A 19,746-nucleotide genomic window follows, 5' to 3' on the forward strand; every position below is an offset into this window, starting at 1 on the left:
TGACAGCTCAGTTCTTACATAGAGCTCTGCTGGCTCTGACAGCTCTGGCAGGTCCCCTATTGTTCCCTCTCCTCAGCCTCCCAAACAAACTTTTATAGGGAGGGGTTGTTGAGCCCGGCCCACACACAGGTGGCCAATGGGATTTAAACTCACCTCAGTAAATATATGCACACCCCACTGATTGGATGTCTTCACCTGGCCTGGCCCACCCCTGTATCTAGGCTTTGCAAGTAAGTTCCTCTGGGAGTGGCAGGGTCAATCTAAGTTCACTGCATAGGGTCAATCTAAGTTTACTGCAACAAAATGGCCCCCTCTGGCCAACCAGGCTCTTACAAGCCCCAGGGTGAAATAGTTGACTTTAAATTCTGTTCCTCAGTTGGTGGCTTCTGATACCCAGTTTCTCACTGACAAACCCCAGAAAACGGGGCCAACCAAGTATATCCCTTTGACCAACTGTTTGGTGTTAGCATAGAGTTTTGAAATAAAATCTGAATTGCCAAATATCACAACTGGGTCCCTTTGCATGTACAGACGCCTACAGTGTAGACCCGTTGTTAAGCTCAACACCCTACCTTCTGCCGCAGTACATTTCTGAAAGTAGTCACTCGACGACACCCATTAGGTCCAAATATGTATCTGACTGCTATATGTGTTTCAAACACAAGGAAAGAATGGAGGAAGACAGGGAAAGAATCATTTTAGATGGGCTAGGTGTGCTAATTCAAAAAAAAAAAAAAAGTACTCTGCCGAGTTTTCTGGAATCTCCAGAATAGGATTCCTTAGGTCTGAAAAGAACCAGGCACCATTGCTCTTTGCCTGCACACAAAGGTATCCGTACCAGGCTAGAAATAGAAATGGGGTGCTCTGCCGCTAACATCTCTCTTTGGAGAGAGAGTAGCTTCATTCCAGGTTCTGACTCCTGTGCACATGTATGGGAGCTTGCTCCTCTGAACTCCTGCACGGTTCAAGCTAACCCCTGCGACACCAGTGTCCTGATCTTGCTGCTTTGCTTGCACATCAGGGACACTGCCCAATCTCTAAAGATCCACTTGGTGATAGCACCTGTTTACCCCCACTTTCAGGAGATAATCTAGTTTCTCTAAGGGGTCGGGGGGGGGGTGGTGGTGTGTGGAATTTCTCACATTTACCCTCTGGTTGTAGGTGTAGGTGCCACCCATCAATCAGCTGTTACGAAAACTCAAGACCGTTTTTCTCAGCTGCCACCGACAATGAATTGGAGGGGAAGGAAGTGGGTGGTGGCCATGGCCAAAAAAATTGATCCAAAAAATAACACTGGATATGGTTATTGGAACTGAAAGCTCCTTTTACCAAGTGCACTAAAAGCAGTTTAATTTTCTGCGGCCACGTTTGTGTTTTGATCCTTGACTAAAAAAAGATGACTATGTATTTACCATCAAGTTGTTTGGTTCATCTTGTTTCACATTCGACGGAGAGGGAAGGTTGGGAGGATCCGGGAGAATTATTTGGATGGGGCCTCCGCCAGAATCAGACACGGGCTTAGCCAGTGTCCTTCCATGCGGCCGCCTCCTGCTGGGGTGGTGACGTCACACTGCAGGGCCTGGAAGAGTCCAGCCTCTCTCCTGACCTCACCCTTGTCCCCTTGCCTCTCCCTGACATCTGGCCTGACACCTCTTTCCGAATCGAGCGTTCTAAAGGATTCTGGCCCCAGGGGACTCTGGAATTAAAACTTGCACTTTCTGCCAAGAGCTAAAATGCTATTTTCCATCTTTATCCCACTTTCTCCCCATGGGCTTGGAACAAACCCTTGAAACCCAAACCCATATTAAGCCTTTCCTCTCGCTGCATCCCCTACTCTGGTTGTGCTCAGTTTCTCTGTGTGTTCACGGATCTGCCTGAAGCCGGGACTCAGAAGAAGCCAGTTTTGCCCATTGAGCATCCTTCTGTGTTCTCATAGTAGCTCTAACCCCAGAAGCGTCTCAGTTTGTCTTCTCAAAAACTGCTCTCAGGAAGGAAGCTGCACCGACGCTTGAAGGGCCAGCGGAGGACGAATGATTACAACAGCTAGGATTTATGGAGCTCCACGATACGCTCAACACTTCACGTGCATTATCTCGTTGAATCCTCACGGCAGCTCTTACCCCATTTTATAGATGAGGAAATGGAAAGCTGAGTCACGCCACTGACCTTTCTAAAGGGTTCCAAGCAGGAATGGATATGTGCATTGTGGAAGAGAGAGAGAAACTACAACATCAAGTTTACCATCGTACCCGTTGAAGAGAGAGTGAAACTCAGTACGTTCACAATGCTGTGAGACCACCCCACTATCTAGTTCCAGAATTGTCATCCCCACAAAGGAAATCCCGGTCCTGTTCATTAAGCAGTCGCTCCCTACACTCCCCTCCCTCCAGTCAGGCTCTAATGTAGCTATGGAGTTGCCTCTTCTGGAACATTTCGTCTCAATGAAATCACACAGTATGTGGCCGTTTTGCCTCTGGCTTCCCGTACTTAGCATCCTATTTTCAGGATTCATCCCTGTTGTAGCACGTAGCAGTACCTCATTTTCTTTTTACAGCTGAAGAACATCCCACTGTATGGCTAGACCACCTTTCATTTGTCCTTTCACCTGCGGATGAACACGTGTGTGCGTTTTAACAGAAAGACCTTGGTTTTCAAGGAATGAATCCCAGATGTCGGATTTCGGGCAAAACCTCAAACCGGGAGATACGAGACTTGGGAGCAGAAAATCCTTGTGGAACTTTCAAGCAACAGTTTGGAAATCACATACTCTGCGGCTAGCTGTGTGGGAGGGGCAGTAAGGCAGGAAGGTCAAGGGTACTTGCTCCCCACAGGTGTTGCTGCTTCCAAAGCACTCCTGTTGCCCAGGGAGGCTGCTTGGCAAGCTCTTGGAATCGCAGATGACATCTCAGCACTCCCCCCGCGACCCCCACTTCATTTCACTGGAGGAGAAGGGACGAAAACCTGGGTGGGGGTGGGGGTCTTAGGAGACAATAACCAGGTTTCCACAGATGGGCTGCTTGTGGAAGCATAAGCGAGGGGAGGAACCAAGATGCCCCCCTGTAACATTCTGCCCAGCCGCTGTCTGAAGTGGCGTCTTAGGTTCTCTCCAGAACACATACACACGCAGGGAGTCATGCAACTTCCGACAGTGCCGCAGAAAGGTCTTCAATCAGTCTGGTTTAAAACCTGTGGCTGGCCCAAGCTTTGTGGAGCGAAGTACTATGGTGGTTCCCAACAAGGCTTTAGGATCCGCTAGACCTGCCCGTGAACATGGCCTCTACGACCATTAGTTCTGTGAAGTTAGGCTGATGATGTCCCCTCACTCTCTTCATAAAACGGGGCAGTGGGAACCGTACCAAACCTGATGGGATTCTCATGGTCGTATGCGGAGAACACGGCCTGGTGCCTAGGGGAGGCCTTTTTTGTTTTGTTTTGTTTTTTAATGATTTTATTTATTTGTCAGACAGAGATCACAGGTAGGCAGAGAGACAGGCAGAGAGATAGGGGAAAGCAGGCTTCCTTTGGAGCAGAGAGCCCGATGTGGGGCTGGTCCCAGGACTCTGGGAATCATGACCTGAGCTGAAGGCAGAGGCTTTAACCCACTGAGCCAGCCATGCGCCCCACAGGGAGGCCGTTTTTAATGTCATCATTAATGGCTCTTAATGGCTGCTAGCAGCCATGTCTACTGCAATCTTATGAAGGAACAGGTTAAGGGTCAAGACTGCCAATTCTGGGTTCTTGGATAAAACGAAACCAAGAGCTCAAATGGCCCTCAAGCATATGCCATATACCCTGCAAGGGCATAGAGATGGATGGTGCCTCCTCCATCCATGTGGGACCCCTGCCACAGAGCCAGCCGAGAGCCGCAGGAGGGGGGCTGCACACTCTGCCAACCCATCATCTTATAGTAATTCCTATGGATTTTGTCCAGTTGCTAAATCTTCCGAATTTGGAGGAGGGGAAAAAAAAAATTCCCCACACAAAATTGTTCCATTTGAAGACATTTTTATTTGGATACCTGCCTGGGTCCCTGGCAGGGTGGGCCTGTCCTCTGTGGGGGCAATGGGACATTTGGGGGGAGGATGATGGCCCTGCCCTGAGGGGGTGTCACTAAGGGGTATGAGACAGCGTGACAGGTCACAGAGGGCAGCAGAGTATAAATAGGGCCGCTCAGGGGTGCAGGCTGAGAGAGTGCTTAGTCTCTCACCAAGACTTCAGTTTGTACTTCACACTACAAACTGCAAGCTCTTCTCGTTTTTTTTAGATTGAAATCCCAGCACCCACCAGCGTCCCCTCGGTCACCCTCAGATCCCCCCCACCCTGACCCCTGTCTCTGGGAGGTTCTGAGACAAAGCGGGGGCCTGTGGCCTGTGGCCTGTGGCCTGTGGGGCGCGGGGTGGATTTGGGACCCCTGCCACAGAGCCAGCCGCGTGCAGCAGGAGGGGGGCTGCACGCTCTGCCAACCCAACAGAGGTCGAGGAGGAGGAGGAGCTCCAGGGACCGGCCCCCAGACCAACGCCCACCCCTCGCCGGCCCAGCCCGATTGTGCTACCAACTCAAAAACATGGAGTCTCTGACGCCTTATCACACCGCCCACAGCGCCTCCAGGGTGGGCATGTTCAACACCGCCATGGGGAAACTCCAGCGACAACTGCGTAAGGGCGAATATGACCTGTTTAAATACGCACCCATGCTCGAAAGCGACTTTGTGCAGGTCACCAAAAGAGGGGAAGTCGTCGACGTGCACAACCGAATCCGAATGATGACCGTGGGCATCGCATCCACCAGCCCCAGCCTCCCGCTCCCAGATGTCCTGCTGCTGGCCCGCCCGGCCACCGGCTGTGAACAGTACTCCGACCAGGGCCACGCCACCAAGGGAAAAGGCCGCAAGGCTTCCACCACCCTGGAGCTCACCAGGCTCCTTCCCTTGAAGTTTGTGAGGCTTTCTGTTCACGACCGGGAAAAACAAATGCTTCGCCTCAAATTCGCCACCGGCCGCTCCTGCTACCTGCGGCTGAGCCCCCCACTGGATGCACAGGAAGACCTCTTCCCCTACTGGGAGAGCATTATCCAGGTACTGAGGCCGCCGCCGGTGCCCACTCACAGCAGAACCGACGCCGCTCGAGCAGAGGACATGCTGGACATGCCTCTGCTGGAGGACGACGACGGCAGGAACGCAGCAGGCGCAGATGTCCAAATAATCGATCAGGACCAGGTCAGTGTCCGGAGCCTCCCCGAGGGCTCTGAGGTGGCCGGGGCCACCTCTGCAGCTTTTGCTGGCGGGGAACAGACCATCCAGGACCCCCCAAAAACCAACAGCCTGCCCACCTTCGCTGCCCCCAACTGCCCGGGGCTCTCCAGGGAGTCGGCAGCAGGGGCCACGTCCGAGGCGGCGGCCGCCGGGGAGGCCGCGGCAGCCGCGGCAGTGGCGGCGGCAGGGACAGCAGCAGAGTTCGCAGCGGGGGAGGCCGGCAGATGCCTGGCGTTCGCCGGGCCCGGAGCTGCCGGCAAGCCTGCGGGAGAAGCCGCTCGGGACGCGTCGGAAGGCCAGCTCCTCTGGGACGCGCCGAGCTCGGCGGGCAGTGGGGAGCCGGCGGGAAGGCCGCCCCGCAAGCGCCGGGAGGAGGAGCGAGCCCCCCGCACTTCCCGCCACCGCAGGGCCGCCGACAGCCGCCGCAAGGCCCGGGGGCACAAGATCGCCCCGGCGGACTCCAGCCGCTCCTTAGGCAGCCACAGAGCCGCGCGGGAGCACAAGGAGGACAAGGGCCGCAGCAGCCCGGCGCGCGGCAGGCGCGCCCCCGACGAAGGCATCAGCCACGCCCCCAGCGCCAAGGACTCCGGGACCTCCCACAAGTCGGGGCGGAGCCTCTCCGGCGGCAGCTCGGGCTCAGGCACCAAGATGCTGGGCAGGATCCGCAGGTTCCTGAGGAACCTGAGAGTCAGCCTCACTGCCTGAGGCGCGCGGCCTCCCCACACCGCAGAGACGTGCCCATGGGGGAGAAGACTGCGGACACGAGCGGTGTGGTGTGGAGGCCATCGCCCAGGCGGCGGCGAGCAGCCAGGGCTTGGAGAGCGCAGGGAGCCGGACATCTGAGGTCATGGGGGGATGGAACTTCCTAGGCCCAGATATTGGGCCGCTGGGGGACCTCTCCCAGGAGACATTAAACAAAAATAAAATAAAAAAAATTTTAAAAAATGGCATGCTGCATTGTGTTTGAATTTCTAGGTCCTGCAGCCCAGTGGTGACCTCACAGGGGGGCTGCCACCTAAGACCCAAGGGTCCAGTCGAGGACCGCCCCCACCTCACACCCATGCTCAGAGCCAAAGCATCCTGCCTCAAGGCCTGTCTGGCTTGTTTCTCCGGGCCACAGTTGAAAGTATACTATGGCCCAGAAAGCTCCACCTCCCCCATTTCTCTAGTTTAATGAATGTTCCTAACCCCTGAAGGTCCATAGACAAAGAACAGGGACAAAGAAAGAATGGGGGGGGGGGGCTCCTCATCTTTGGGGATCTGCCAGCATCTGCCAGCAGAGGGGAGCAGCAGCCTGTGCTGGCAATATTCTCAGCTAGACTGAGAACCTGTCTATACCCAGGGTATATACCAAGGAAAGAACTTGCTAAGGCACTGAGAACGTTTATAGCAAAAAGTAGCAAAACACTGCAAGCAGCCCAAATTACTATCAGCACCACTGACAATAGAGTGGGATGTGACAGAGATAGTGTACAGCTGCATACCCCGGCCTAGCATAAACACCGATTCTGTGGCTGTCCCCTATTCCACCTGCAGAATAGTTCCAGAACAAAAATCGAAAGTACATGTGGTAAAACATTTTAAAAGTACACGTGGGACAAAACACAAGGGAACAGTACACGCAAAATTCAGGACAGTGTGAAAAGGCAAGACAAGATCATGAGGCGAAGACCGGGCTTTCAGTGCTGTTGGAAATGTTCTGTTGGGCCATCAGATCTCTGCCGTCTGAATGGTCCGCGAAATGCCGGGGCGGTTATGATGAAATTTCTGCTCCAGACATACCAACACCTTCCCTTACGTTTTCACTCTTATGTACGCACAAAAGTGTTTGTCTTCTGTCTGGAAGGTCTGGTCTCTTTAAATTGGGTTCTGGGTTCTTGGCATAAATTACCGACGGTACATGTAATCTCTGTTTTACACATAGGAGCACTGAAAAGTGAACTTGTTCCTACGGCACAGTGGAGCCTTTGCAGAACAGTGACCCACTCCTTTATGCAAAGCATTTCCACCACTGTGTTCCCAAACTCTGCACCAAATGTGCTAGATTGAGGGGAGGGAGGGATCGAGCTGGGGGACTCTTGGTAGTGGGCCTCTGCGAGCTGGCTTTTGAATTTCGGTGAGTTCCCGGCCGTCAGCTGGTCTTCTCTCAAGAGTGCCCAGACCACCCGTGAGCGGTGTCTGGCGCCCAGACTTCCATCCCCAGCCTCTGTGTGACCTGCACTGCAGCCATAAACAGCCTGGGGTTCCAGGGACCAGTCGGGAATCTCCCTACAATCCGTTTCTCCCACCGCCACTAACTAACCTTGGGCACGGAGAAACAATTTAAAGGGGTTTGCCCTTACCAAGTCTCCCCTTCAGAGTTCAGAAAACAAATCCTTAAACTTCACGTGAGGGAGATAATCTGTTAGGTCCCAGCATCCGTGCTTGGCCCTTCAGTGGGGGAGGAGAGGAGTCTCTCCTCTTTGTGAAGGGAAGGTGGCCGTGGCCATGGGGTGGGGGCACGGAGGAGGAAGGAACGGAGCCAGGGACCCCCACACAGTCACCGTTTCCTCGGGCCGAGCAAGGTTCACAACCCCAGAATGGAGAATTATTGGAGCGAGTCCAGTTATTCTTAAAGAATACAACATGCCAAAGATTAGATACGGTTTGGCCCCGCGAGGAAAACAACCTCAGAATCATTAACCCAGGGGTGCCTGGGTGGCTCAGTGGGTTAAAGCCTCTGCCTTCAACTCACGTCATGATCCCAGGGTCCTGGGATCGAGACCCGCATCGGGCTCTCTGCTAGGCAGGGAGCCTGCTTCCTCCTCTCTCTCCGCCTGCCTCTCTGCCTACTTGTGACCTCTCTCCCTCTGTCAAATAAATAAATAAAATCTTTAGGAGAAAACAAAAGAAGAAGAAGAAGAAGAAGAATCATTAACCCAGAGCTTCAGAGAAGACTCGTTGCTATGGGGAGAGAGAATTAATAGTTGACTCGTAAGCAGCTTTTCCCTGGACTCAAGGCAGCGAAGTTACAAAAAGAGCACTTCCCATTCCTTTGACCCTCTGATTTCCACACAGGCAAGTGCAGGTAAATGCGAGTGTGGAATAAAGACATCTGCATAGCACTTGGCTGTTGAACAGCACTGAGCCCCTTAGAGCTCATTAATGATTTAAAGTTCATCTGATTGTCCCAGGTCTCCGTTTGGCAGATCAGCAAAGGGGAGGTCAGAGCATTGAAAGGACTTGCTCAAGGTGGAGGCGATGGTTCAGAGAGGGGTGAGGCAACACCTCCCACGTATCACCCACTGAGTGCTAGCTCGGCCTCCCGCGGGGAGCTGTGGCGTCGATGGGGAAAACAGGACAGGCTTGAGGAGTCATCCCAACTCTAAGTGGCAGATACAAGGAGAGACGTGCATTCAGGGCACAGGATCCATTCCGAGGAGGGGTTCCTGGGCATGGGAAGGAGTCTGAGGTCGAGGAAGGGTTCACAGAGGAATCAGCAGCTTTAAGGGCGACTAGGGCTCTGCCAGGCGGAGGAAGTATGGGGAGCTAGGGCACAGCATGGGGAGGCGCAGGTCACAGAAAAGAATGTGGGCAAAGTACAAAACCTCGAAATATCACTTGTGTTGAGCAATTACAGGCATTTCAGTACTGCTGGTTGGAGCCCAAGGGGAGAAGTGGGACGTGAGGCTGGAGAATCAGGCTGCTGGATCTTCGGGCACCTGGGGTGCTGTGTGAATGTCTGGGCCTTGGGGAGCCGTTGAAAGCCAGGGTGCACAGCTGGCGGCCAGGGGGCTGTCTGGAGACCAGCGATCCTCCAGGAAGCCAGGATTGTATTAATCCTGGCCAGAGATGAAGAAACCTAATCCTGGGTGGCGTTGGGGAAACAGAAGGGGGCAGAGTCAGGAGGTGTTGAAAAGATGGCACAGGACAATTTTCCATCCCACAGCCTGCCTGGCGGGACAGGGAGCTCATGGCATAGGTTCAGCACTCCTCTAGAGGAGGGAGAACAGACCAAAGGGGAAGTGCCCTTCCCCGCAAGGAGGAATGTCTTAAGATACAAAAGAGCTTCTAGGTGGCTAAGGGGGTAAAGCATCAGGATAAGGCAGCCAAAGGGAACTGGACAGGAGGCGACAGCTCCTTGAGCTGTTCCTTGTGCATCTGGGCAAGATGGATTCCCACAAACCCTCCTCCACTGTACAGGTAAGAGTCGCCCAGTAGAGCCCCTTGTGGCCACATCCCGGTACTACGGGCTATTGCTTGAATGGTGGGAGCCAGCACTGAGGCTAAGGGGCAGTCCCCCCCTCCCTTTGTCACATCACCATTAGCCTAATGTCAATCCCAGAGTTGAGGGGATGGGTGCGTAATGTCTCTCAACCAGGCTGCATGGCTCCCAGGGCAGGGCAATGGCAGAGTGTGGAGTGGCCACAAGACGGGTACCCTAGGAACGTGGGGGTTCCGACTCAAGGGGATAATGAGTGACCATCCAGAACAGGGGTAGGGTGGAATTAGTGTCACGGTCTCTCTGCAGCCTAGAAGTCATTCGAGAAACAGTTGTTGAGAGCTCCTACTATGGGCAAGATAATTCATGTATACACACACCTACCAGGAACGCAAATCAAAGTGCGGCGGTGGCCTTGGGTAGCGTATAGAAAGAGGCATCGTAGAGAAGGGAAGGTCTGAGCAGAGAGATGATGGAGAAAGAGGAGGACCTGGGAGCTTGGGGGTCTTGGGCGATGTTTCTAGATGACAGACAAGAACAGCGCGCCCAGGATATCGTGTGTTTAGGGGATAGGGTGGGGGAGGGTAGCGGGAAGGGGGTGAGGGTGTGTTGGGAAATGAGGCTGGAAGGGGAAATGAGACCGCGGCATAAAGCAGAGACCAGGAATGCTACATAAACCCCTGGGCCCCGTGATCTTCGTTACTGCAAATGGGACCTGTAATCCAGAAATGAAGGGCACATAGAGCTGGAATTTCCTGGAGCAGAAGAGCAAGAGAACTTACAATGTGTTACGGAAGTTCATGTTTTCCCACACTCTGTGAGTGGGTGTTTTCCCACAGGTGTGCTGAGGAAATGATACCACTCAGCTTGGGGGCACCCGGAGGACCCAGCCAGTTGGCTTTGGCTGCCGGGAGCCCCATGTGATACGCCAGTACGCCATTCCAATGTTGCCGTTTCCTGCATGTGCCGTGACCTGCACAAGCTTGGGAAAGATCTTTCTAGAAATGCCCTTGCGTGCGCACAATACAGTTGGCCTCGAGGAGCCTCGGAGAAGCACCTTCCTTGGAGGGCTGGCCTCTTTCCCCCAGTTTCTGTGGCTGCTGACCACGTCGGCCCGGTTTCTTTCTCCCACGGACATAGTCACGGCCCCAGCACCTTGCCATACGCAATTTACAGGAGATTAAAGAAGGAGAAATTAAAAGCCTCCTGTCTATTACATTTCATTTAATTTTAAAAATTAATTAAAGTTTTTCATAAAACCTTTTAGAAAGTTAAATGAGTTATTTCAAGAACTATCCTTTGCTTCGAGAGCATGCCCTTCCTCCTGTTGTTCACATTTGAGCTGGAGATAGAACATCATACGAGAAGCCCCTCCCAGGTTCTCTACCACCCGGGGGAACCATTACCCTAACCTCTGACATCGGAGACTCATTTTGCTTCTTTTTCCACTTTAGGTAAATGGAATCACGTTGTATGTATTCTTTGACTCCGGGTTCTCTCCCTCAACAGCAGAGTCATGAGGTTTGTCCATGATTTTTGTGGCAACTATTCCTTCTCACAGCTATATTTCATTACAGATATATTTCATATTCGACTACTTACTGATTCCTTCAGCCTTTGGTGGGTGTTCGAGTTACTTCCACTTTGGGGCTAATAAGAATAGTGCTGCTATGAACATTTATATGCAGAACTTTGGGTAAAACTATACATACATTTCTGTCAGACATATAGAAACGGAACTGAATACACACATATGTTCAGTCCCAGATGCTAATTCCACAGTGACTGTCCCATTACTTTGCGCTCCCACCAGGAATGCGTGGGCGCTCTGCTGTTTCCCATCCTCGCCAACATGTGCTGCTTCTCACCTCTTTCCTTCTAACCGATCTGCCGGGATGGGTGCCTTTTGTCCCTTTTGTCCCATAAAAACACACTTTTTAAAAAAAAAAACATAGTGCGGTGACCTATAGAAAATGGTAACTTTGTGGTAATGTCCTGGACAGGCAACGTGAGAAGTTGGCCTCCCAATTGTTTTGAAATCTCACACATCTCTGAGCTCTTAAAAGTCTTGTTCATACATGTTTAAGGGTTTCCCGTTTTAAGGAAGCTTGTATTTTTAGAAGCCTCTCCTGCCATCCTTTTGCTTTATAACAAACGCCCCCCCCCCAAAACTTTGTGACCTAAAAAATGATATCTCGTAGATTGCTCTACATCAAGAATTTGGGCAGGGCTCCACTGGGAGCGGTTTCTTCTGCTCCTCATGGTAGCAAGTGAAGTGAACCAGCAGTCAGGGCTGGCGAGTCCAATCTTCACTCACGAGTCTGGTGCCTTGAGGGAGATGGCGATAAGGTGGGGTTCTCCACAGGAATGCCTACACGCGGCCTTCCTCATGGTGCTCACGGGTAGTCAGATTGGCTTCCCTCAGAGCAAATATCTCAAGATAGCCAAGTGGAAGCTGCTTCTCCCTGAGCCTCTGAAGGCACCCAACGGAACTGCTGCCACATTCTACTGGCTACAAGTGAGTCAGAAGGACAACCCCGGTTTTAGGGGAGAGAAAATGAACTTTTCCTTCTTCACAGGGCAATGACAAGACCACATTGCAGAAGCACGTGGGGGCGGCGATGGTATTGTGGCCTTCTTTGGAAAACAAGACTTGCCACTCCCTCACCTCCCCTTCTAACAATGTCCGCCAGGCCAGGATGTACCTGAGGAGCCCTGAGGTCATTGTGCCACCTCCAGGTTTCCTACCTTCCCCCTCCTCAACTCCCCTCTTAGGTTCTTCCTTCGTTTTACTTTATTTTCTTACCCCTTTCTTGTCCTCCCCCTTTCAGTGAATTAAACTCACAAGAACCCGCACCGGACGACTCTCGGGCCCCTTCTCCCTATCCCTCGCCACATGCCTTCAGGCTCATTGACCCCCGGCAAAGAGAGACAGTACTGGGACAGCTAGAACCACACAGCATGTCAGACCCAGAAGGATCTTGACTAATCCCAGATGTACTTTACATATGAGGAAGTTGAGGCCTAGAGAGGAGAAGGGCTTTCCCAAGGTCAGCTGCAGAGTTCTGGCCAGCACAGCAAAAGCCTAGTCCACAGTGGGTCTCAAAGCAGATCTACAACTTTTCCTTCCATTTCTGACTTCCTGGAACTAAAGCCATTTGTTTCTGTTTCTGGTCCACTCCCTCAACTTCACGAGGACATTTCGGCCTCTTGGCCAAGGGGCAAAATCAGAGAGGTCCGTCCCAGCCCTGGCCCGGGACCCAGCCTTCAGAGATGGACAGGGGGTCTTGTGGATGGACCAACTCAGGCTTAGGGCAACCAGACCCCCTCCAACCGACTGACTGGACCCAGACACAAGGGCTCCTTTCTGATGTTGAAATCCAAGAACCCTCTAAACTTGACCAGCAAGTGGCAACCAGTTCAACCAAGGCGCCCTTGCTCTTTGCCTGCACACAAAGGTATCCGTACCAGGCTAGAAATAGAAATGGGGTGCTCTGCCGCTAACATCTCTCTTCGGAGAGAGAGTAGCTTCATTCCAGGTTCAGACTCCTGTGCACATGAATGGGAGCTTGCTCCTCTGAACTCCTGCACGGTTCAAGCTAACCCCTGCGACACCAGTGTCCTGATTTTGCTGCTTTGCTTGCACATCAGGGACACTGCCCAATCTCTAAAGATCCACTTGGTGATAGCACCTGTTTACCCCCACTTTCAGGAGATAATCTAGTTTCTCTAAGGGGTCGGGGGGGGGGTGGTGGTGTGTGGAATTTCTCACATTTACCCTCTGGTTGTAGGTGTAGGTGCCACCCATCAATCAGCTGTTACGAAAACTCAAGACCGTTTTTCTCAGCTGCCACCGACAATGAATTGGAGGGGAAGGAAGTGGGTGGTGGCCATGGCCAAAAAAATTGATCCAAAAAATAACACTGGATATGGTTATTGGAACTGAAAGCTCCTTTTACCAAGTGCACTAAAAGCAGTTTAATTTTCTGCGGCCACGTTTGTGTTTTGATCCTTGACTAAAAAAAGATGACTATGTATTTACCATCAAGTTGTTTGGTTCATCTTGTTTCACATTCGACGGAGAGGGAAGGTTGGGAGGATCCGGGAGAATTATTTGGATGGGGCCTCCGCCAGAATCAGACACGGGCTTAGCCAGTGTCCTTCCATGCGGCCGCCTCCTGCTGGGGTGGTGACGTCACACTGCAGGGCCTGGAAGAGTCCAGCCTCTCTCCTGACCTCACCCTTGTCCCCTTGCCTCTCCCTGACATCTGGCCTGACACCTCTTTCCGAATCGAGCGTTCTAAAGGATTCTGGCCCCAGGGGACTCTGGAATTAAAACTTGCACTTTCTGCCAAGAGCTAAAATGCTATTTTCCATCTTTATCCCACTTTCTCCCCATGGGCTTGGAACAAACCCTTGAAACCCAAACCCATATTAAGCCTTTCCTCTCGCTGCATCCCCTACTCTGGTTGTGCTCAGTTTCTCTGTGTGTTCACGGATCTGCCTGAAGCCGGGACTCAGAAGAAGCCAGTTTTGCCCATTGAGCATCCTTCTGTGTTCTCATAGTAGCTCTAACCCCAGAAGCGTCTCAGTTTGTCTTCTCAAAAACTGCTCTCAGGAAGGAAGCTGCACCGACGCTTGAAGGGCCAGCGGAGGACGAATGATTACAACAGCTAGGATTTATGGAGCTCCACGATACGCTCAACACTTCACGTGCATTATCTCGTTGAATCCTCACGGCAGCTCTTACCCCATTTTATAGATGAGGAAATGGAAAGCTGAGTCACGCCACTGACCTTTCTAAAGGGTTCCAAGCAGGAATGGATATGTGCATTGTGGAAGAGAGAGAGAAACTACAACATCAAGTTTACCATCGTACCCGTTGAAGAGAGAGTGAAACTCAGTACGTTCACAATGCTGTGAGACCACCCCACTATCTAGTTCCAGAATTGTCATCCCCACAAAGGAAATCCCGGTCCTGTTCATTAAGCAGTCGCTCCCTACACTCCCCTCCCTCCAGTCAGGCTCTAATGTAGCTATGGAGTTGCCTCTTCTGGAACATTTCGTCTCAATGAAATCACACAGTATGTGGCCGTTTTGCCTCTGGCTTCCCGTACTTAGCATCCTATTTTCAGGATTCATCCCTGTTGTAGCACGTAGCAGTACCTCATTTTCTTTTTACAGCTGAAGAACATCCCACTGTATGGCTAGACCACCTTTCATTTGTCCTTTCACCTGCGGATGAACACGTGTGTGCGTTTTAACAGAAAGACCTTGGTTTTCAAGGAATGAATCCCAGATGTCGGATTTCGGGCAAAACCTCAAACCGGGAGATACGAGACTTGGGAGCAGAAAATCCTTGTGGAACTTTCAAGCAACAGTTTGGAAATCACATACTCTGCGGCTAGCTGTGTGGGAGGGGCAGTAAGGCAGGAAGGTCAAGGGTACTTGCTCCCCACAGGTGTTGCTGCTTCCAAAGCACTCCTGTTGCCCAGGGAGGCTGCTTGGCAAGCTCTTGGAATCGCAGATGACATCTCAGCACTCCCCCCGCGACCCCCACTTCATTTCACTGGAGGAGAAGGGACGAAAACCTGGGTGGGGGTGGGGGTCTTAGGAGACAATAACCAGGTTTCCACAGATGGGCTGCTTGTGGAAGCATAAGCGAGGGGAGGAACCAAGATGCCCCCCTGTAACATTCTGCCCAGCCGCTGTCTGAAGTGGCGTCTTAGGTTCTCTCCAGAACACATACACACGCAGGGAGTCATGCAACTTCCGACAGTGCCGCAGAAAGGTCTTCAATCAGTCTGGTTTAAAACCTGTGGCTGGCCCAAGCTTTGTGGAGCGAAGTACTATGGTGGTTCCCAACAAGGCTTTAGGATCCGCTAGACCTGCCCGTGAACATGGCCTCTACGACCATTAGTTCTGTGAAGTTAGGCTGATGATGTCCCCTCACTCTCTTCATAAAACGGGGCAGTGGGAACCGTACCAAACCTGATGGGATTCTCATGGTCGTATGCGGAGAACACGGCCTGGTGCCTAGGGGAGGCCTTTTTTGTTTTGTTTTGTTTTGTTTTGTTTTTTAATGATTTTATTTATTTGTCAGACAGAGATCACAGGTAGGCAGAGAGACAGGCAGAGAGATAGGGGAAAGCAGGCTTCCTTTGGAGCAGAGAGCCCGATGTGGGGCTGGTCCCAGGACTCTGGGAATCATGACCTGAGCTGAAGGCAGAGGCTTTAACCCACTGAGCCAGCCATGCGCCCCACAGGGAGGCCGTTTTTAATGTCATCATTAATGGCTCTTAATGGCTGCTAGCAGCCATGTCTACTGCAATCTTATGAAGGAACAGGTTAAGGGTCAAGACTGCCAATTCTGGGTTCTTGGATAAAACGAAACCAAGAGCTCAAATGGCCCTCAAGCATATGCCATATACCCTGCAAGGGCATAGAGATGGATGGTGCCTCCTCCATCCATGTGGGACCCCTGCCACAGAGCCAGCCGAGAGCCGCAGGAGGGGGGCTGCACACTCTGCCAACCCATCATCTTATAGTAATTCCTATGGATTTTGTCCAGTTGCTAAATCTTCCGAATTTGGAGGAGGGGAAAAAAAAAATTCCCCACACAAAATTGTTCCATTTGAAGACATTTTTATTTGGATACCTGCCTGGGTCCCTGGCAGGGTGGGCCTGTCCTCTGTGGGGGCAATGGGACATTTGGGGGGAGGATGATGGCCCTGCCCTGAGGGGGTGTCACTAAGGGGTATGAGACAGCGTGACAGGTCACAGAGGGCAGCAGAGTATAAATAGGGCCGCTCAGGGGTGCAGGCTGAGAGAGTGCTTAGTCTCTCACCAAGACTTCAGTTTGTACTTCACACTACAAACTGCAAGCTCTTCTCGTTTTTTTTAGATTGAAATCCCAGCACCCACCAGCGTCCCCTCGGTCACCCTCAGATCCCCCCCACCCTGACCCCTGTCTCTGGGAGGTTCTGAGACAAAGCGGGGGCCTGTGGCCTGTGGCCTGTGGCCTGTGGGGCGCGGGGTGGATTTGGGACCCCTGCCACAGAGCCAGCCGCGTGCAGCAGGAGGGGGGCTGCACGCTCTGCCAACCCAACAGAGGTCGAGGAGGAGGAGGAGCTCCAGGGACCGGCCCCCAGACCAACGCCCACCCCTCGCCGGCCCAGCCCGATTGTGCTACCAACTCAAAAACATGGAGTCTCTGACGCCTTATCACACCGCCCACAGCGCCTCCAGGGTGGGCATGTTCAACACCGCCATGGGGAAACTCCAGCGACAACTGCGTAAGGGCGAATATGACCTGTTTAAGTACGCACCCATGCTCGAAAGCGACTTTGTGCAGGTCACCAAAAGAGGGGAAGTCGTCGACGTGCACAACCGAATCCGAATGATGACCGTGGGCATCGCATCCACCAGCCCCAGCCTCCCGCTCCCAGATGTCCTGCTGCTGGCCCGCCCGGCCACCGGCTGTGAACAGTACTCCGACCAGGGCCACGCCACCAAGGGAAAAGGCCGCAAGGCTTCCACCACCCTGGAGCTCACCAGGCTCCTTCCCTTGAAGTTTGTGAGGCTTTCTGTTCACGACCGGGAAAAACAAATGCTTCGCCTCAAATTCGCCACCGGCCGCTCCTGCTACCTGCGGCTGAGCCCCCCACTGGATGCACAGGAAGACCTCTTCCCCTACTGGGAGAGCATTATCCAGGTACTGAGGCCGCCGCCGGTGCCCACTCACAGCAGAACCGACGCCGCTCGAGCAGAGGACATGCTGGACATGCCTCTGCTGGAGGACGACGACGGCAGGAACGCAGCAGGCGCAGATGTCCAAATAATCGATCAGGACCAGGTCAGTGTCCGGAGCCTCCCCGAGGGCTCTGAGGTGGCCGGGGCCACCTCTGCAGCTTTTGCTGGCGGGGAACAGACCATCCAGGCCCCCCCAAAAACCAACAGCCTGCCCACCTTCGCTGCCCCCAACTGCCCGGGGCTCTCCAGGGAGTCGGCAGCAGGGGCCACGTCCGAGGCGGCGGCCGCCGGGGAGGCCGCGGCAGCCGCGGCAGTGGCGGCGGCAGGGACAGCAGCAGAGTTCGCAGCGGGGGAGGCCGGCAGATGCCTGGCGTTCGCCGGGCCCGGAGCTGCCGGCAAGCCTGCGGGAGAAGCCGCTCGGGACGCGTCGGAAGGCCAGCTCCTCTGGGACGCGCCGAGCTCGGCGGGCAGTGGGGAGCCGGCGGGAAGGCCGCCCCGCAAGCGCCGGGAGGAGGAGCGAGCCCCCCGCACTTCCCGCCACCGCAGGGCCGCCGACAGCCGCCGCAAGGCCCGGGGGCACAAGATCGCCCCGGCGGACTCCAGCCGCTCCTTAGGCAGCCACAGAGCCGCGCGGGAGCACAAGGAGGACAAGGGCCGCAGCAGCCCGGCGCGCGGCAGGCGCGCCCCCGACGAAGGCATCAGCCACGCCCCCAGCGCCAAGGACTCCGGGACCTCCCACAAGTCGGGGCGGAGCCTCTCCGGCGGCAGCTCGGGCTCAGGCACCAAGATGCTGGGCAGGATCCGCAGGTTCCTGAGGAACCTGAGAGTCAGCCTCACTGCCTGAGGCGCGCGGCCTCCCCACACCGCAGAGACGTGCCCATGGGGGAGAAGACTGCGGACACGAGCGGTGTGGTGTGGAGGCCATCGCCCAGGCGGCGGCGAGCAGCCAGGGCTTGGAGAGCGCAGGGAGCCGGACATCTGAGGTCATGGGGGGATGGAACTTCCTAGGCCCAGATATTGGGCCGCTGGGGGACCTCTCCCAGGAGACATTAAACAAAAATAAAATAAAAAAAATTTTAAAAAATGGCATGCTGCATTGTGTTTGAATTTCTAGGTCCTGCAGCCCAGTGGTGACCTCACAGGGGGGCTGCCACCTAAGACCCAAGGGTCCAGTCGAGGACCGCCCCCACCTCACACCCATGCTCAGAGCCAAAGCATCCTGCCTCAAGGCCTGTCTGGCTTGTTTCTCCGGGCCACAGTTGAAAGTATACTATGGCCCAGAAAGCTCCACCTCCCCCATTTCTCTAGTTTAATGAATGTTCCTAACCCCTGAAGGTCCATAGACAAAGAACAGGGACAAAGAAAGAATGGGGAGGGGGGGCTCCTCATCTTTGGGGATCTGCCAGCATCTGCCAGCAGAGGGGAGCAGCAGCCTGTGCTGGCAATATTCTCAGCTAGACTGAGAACCTGTCTATACCCAGGGTATATACCAAGGAAAGAACTTGCTAAGGCACTGAGAACGTTTATAGCAAAAAGTAGCAAAACACTGCAAGCAGCCCAAATTACTATCAGCACCACTGACAATAGAGTGGGATGTGACAGAGATAGTGTACAGCTGCATACCCCGGCCTAGCATAAACACCGATTCTGTGGCTGTCCCCTATTCCACCTGCAGAATAGTTCCAGAACAAAAATCGAAAGTACATGTGGTAAAACATTTTAAAAGTACACGTGGGACAAAACACAAGGGAACAGTACACGCAAAATTCAGGACAGTGTGAAAAGGCAAGACAAGATCATGAGGCGAAGACCGGGCTTTCAGTGCTGTTGGAAATGTTCTGTTGGGCCATCAGATCTCTGCCGTCTGAATGGTCCGCGAAATGCCGGGGCGGTTATGATGAAATTTCTGCTCCAGACATACCAACACCTTCCCTTACGTTTTCACTCTTATGTACGCACAAAAGTGTTTGTCTTCTGTCTGGAAGGTCTGGTCTCTTTAAATTGGGTTCTGGGTTCTTGGCATAAATTACCGACGGTACATGTAATCTCTGTTTTACACATAGGAGCACTGAAAAGTGAACTTGTTCCTACGGCACAGTGGAGCCTTTGCAGAACAGTGACCCACTCCTTTATGCAAAGCATTTCCACCACTGTGTTCCCAAACTCTGCACCAAATGTGCTAGATTGAGGGGAGGGAGGGATCGAGCTGGGGGACTCTTGGTAGTGGGCCTCTGCGAGCTGGCTTTTGAATTTCGGTGAGTTCCCGGCCGTCAGCTGGTCTTCTCTCAAGAGTGCCCAGACCACCCGTGAGCGGTGTCTGGCGCCCAGACTTCCATCCCCAGCCTCTGTGTGACCTGCACTGCAGCCATAAACAGCCTGGGGTTCCAGGGACCAGTCGGGAATCTCCCTACAATCCGTTTCTCCCACCGCCACTAACTAACCTTGGGCACGGAGAAACAATTTAAAGGGGTTTGCCCTTACCAAGTCTCCCCTTCAGAGTTCAGAAAACAAATCCTTAAACTTCACGTGAGGGAGATAATCT

At 53.4% G+C, this 19,746-nt stretch overlaps 2 protein-coding genes across 2 annotated transcripts; both read left to right on the plus strand.

The window, feature by feature from the left end:
• The first annotated feature begins 4,188 nt into the window (after window positions 1-4,188).
• LOC131814391 (Golgi-associated RAB2 interactor protein 4-like) lies at window positions 4,189-6,181 on the plus strand. Its single transcript, XM_059145271.1, is given in 2 exon segments — window positions 4,189-5,953; window positions 5,956-6,181. Coding segments are annotated over 2 exon segments (1,554 nt in total). The 5' UTR covers window positions 4,189-4,564; the 3' UTR covers window positions 6,121-6,181.
• A 10,099-nt stretch (window positions 6,182-16,280) lies between these two features.
• On the plus strand, window positions 16,281-18,277 carry LOC131814392 (Golgi-associated RAB2 interactor protein 4-like). The gene is given in 2 exon segments (XM_059145272.1): window positions 16,281-18,045; window positions 18,048-18,277. Coding segments are annotated over 2 exon segments (1,554 nt in total). The 5' UTR covers window positions 16,281-16,656; the 3' UTR covers window positions 18,213-18,277.
• Window positions 18,278-19,746: the final 1,469 nt, after the last annotated feature.

This window comes from Mustela lutreola, chromosome 14, assembly GCF_030435805.1.
Source record: "Mustela lutreola isolate mMusLut2 chromosome 14, mMusLut2.pri, whole genome shotgun sequence".
In the NCBI taxonomy this organism is placed as follows: Eukaryota; Metazoa; Chordata; class Mammalia; order Carnivora; family Mustelidae; genus Mustela; species Mustela lutreola.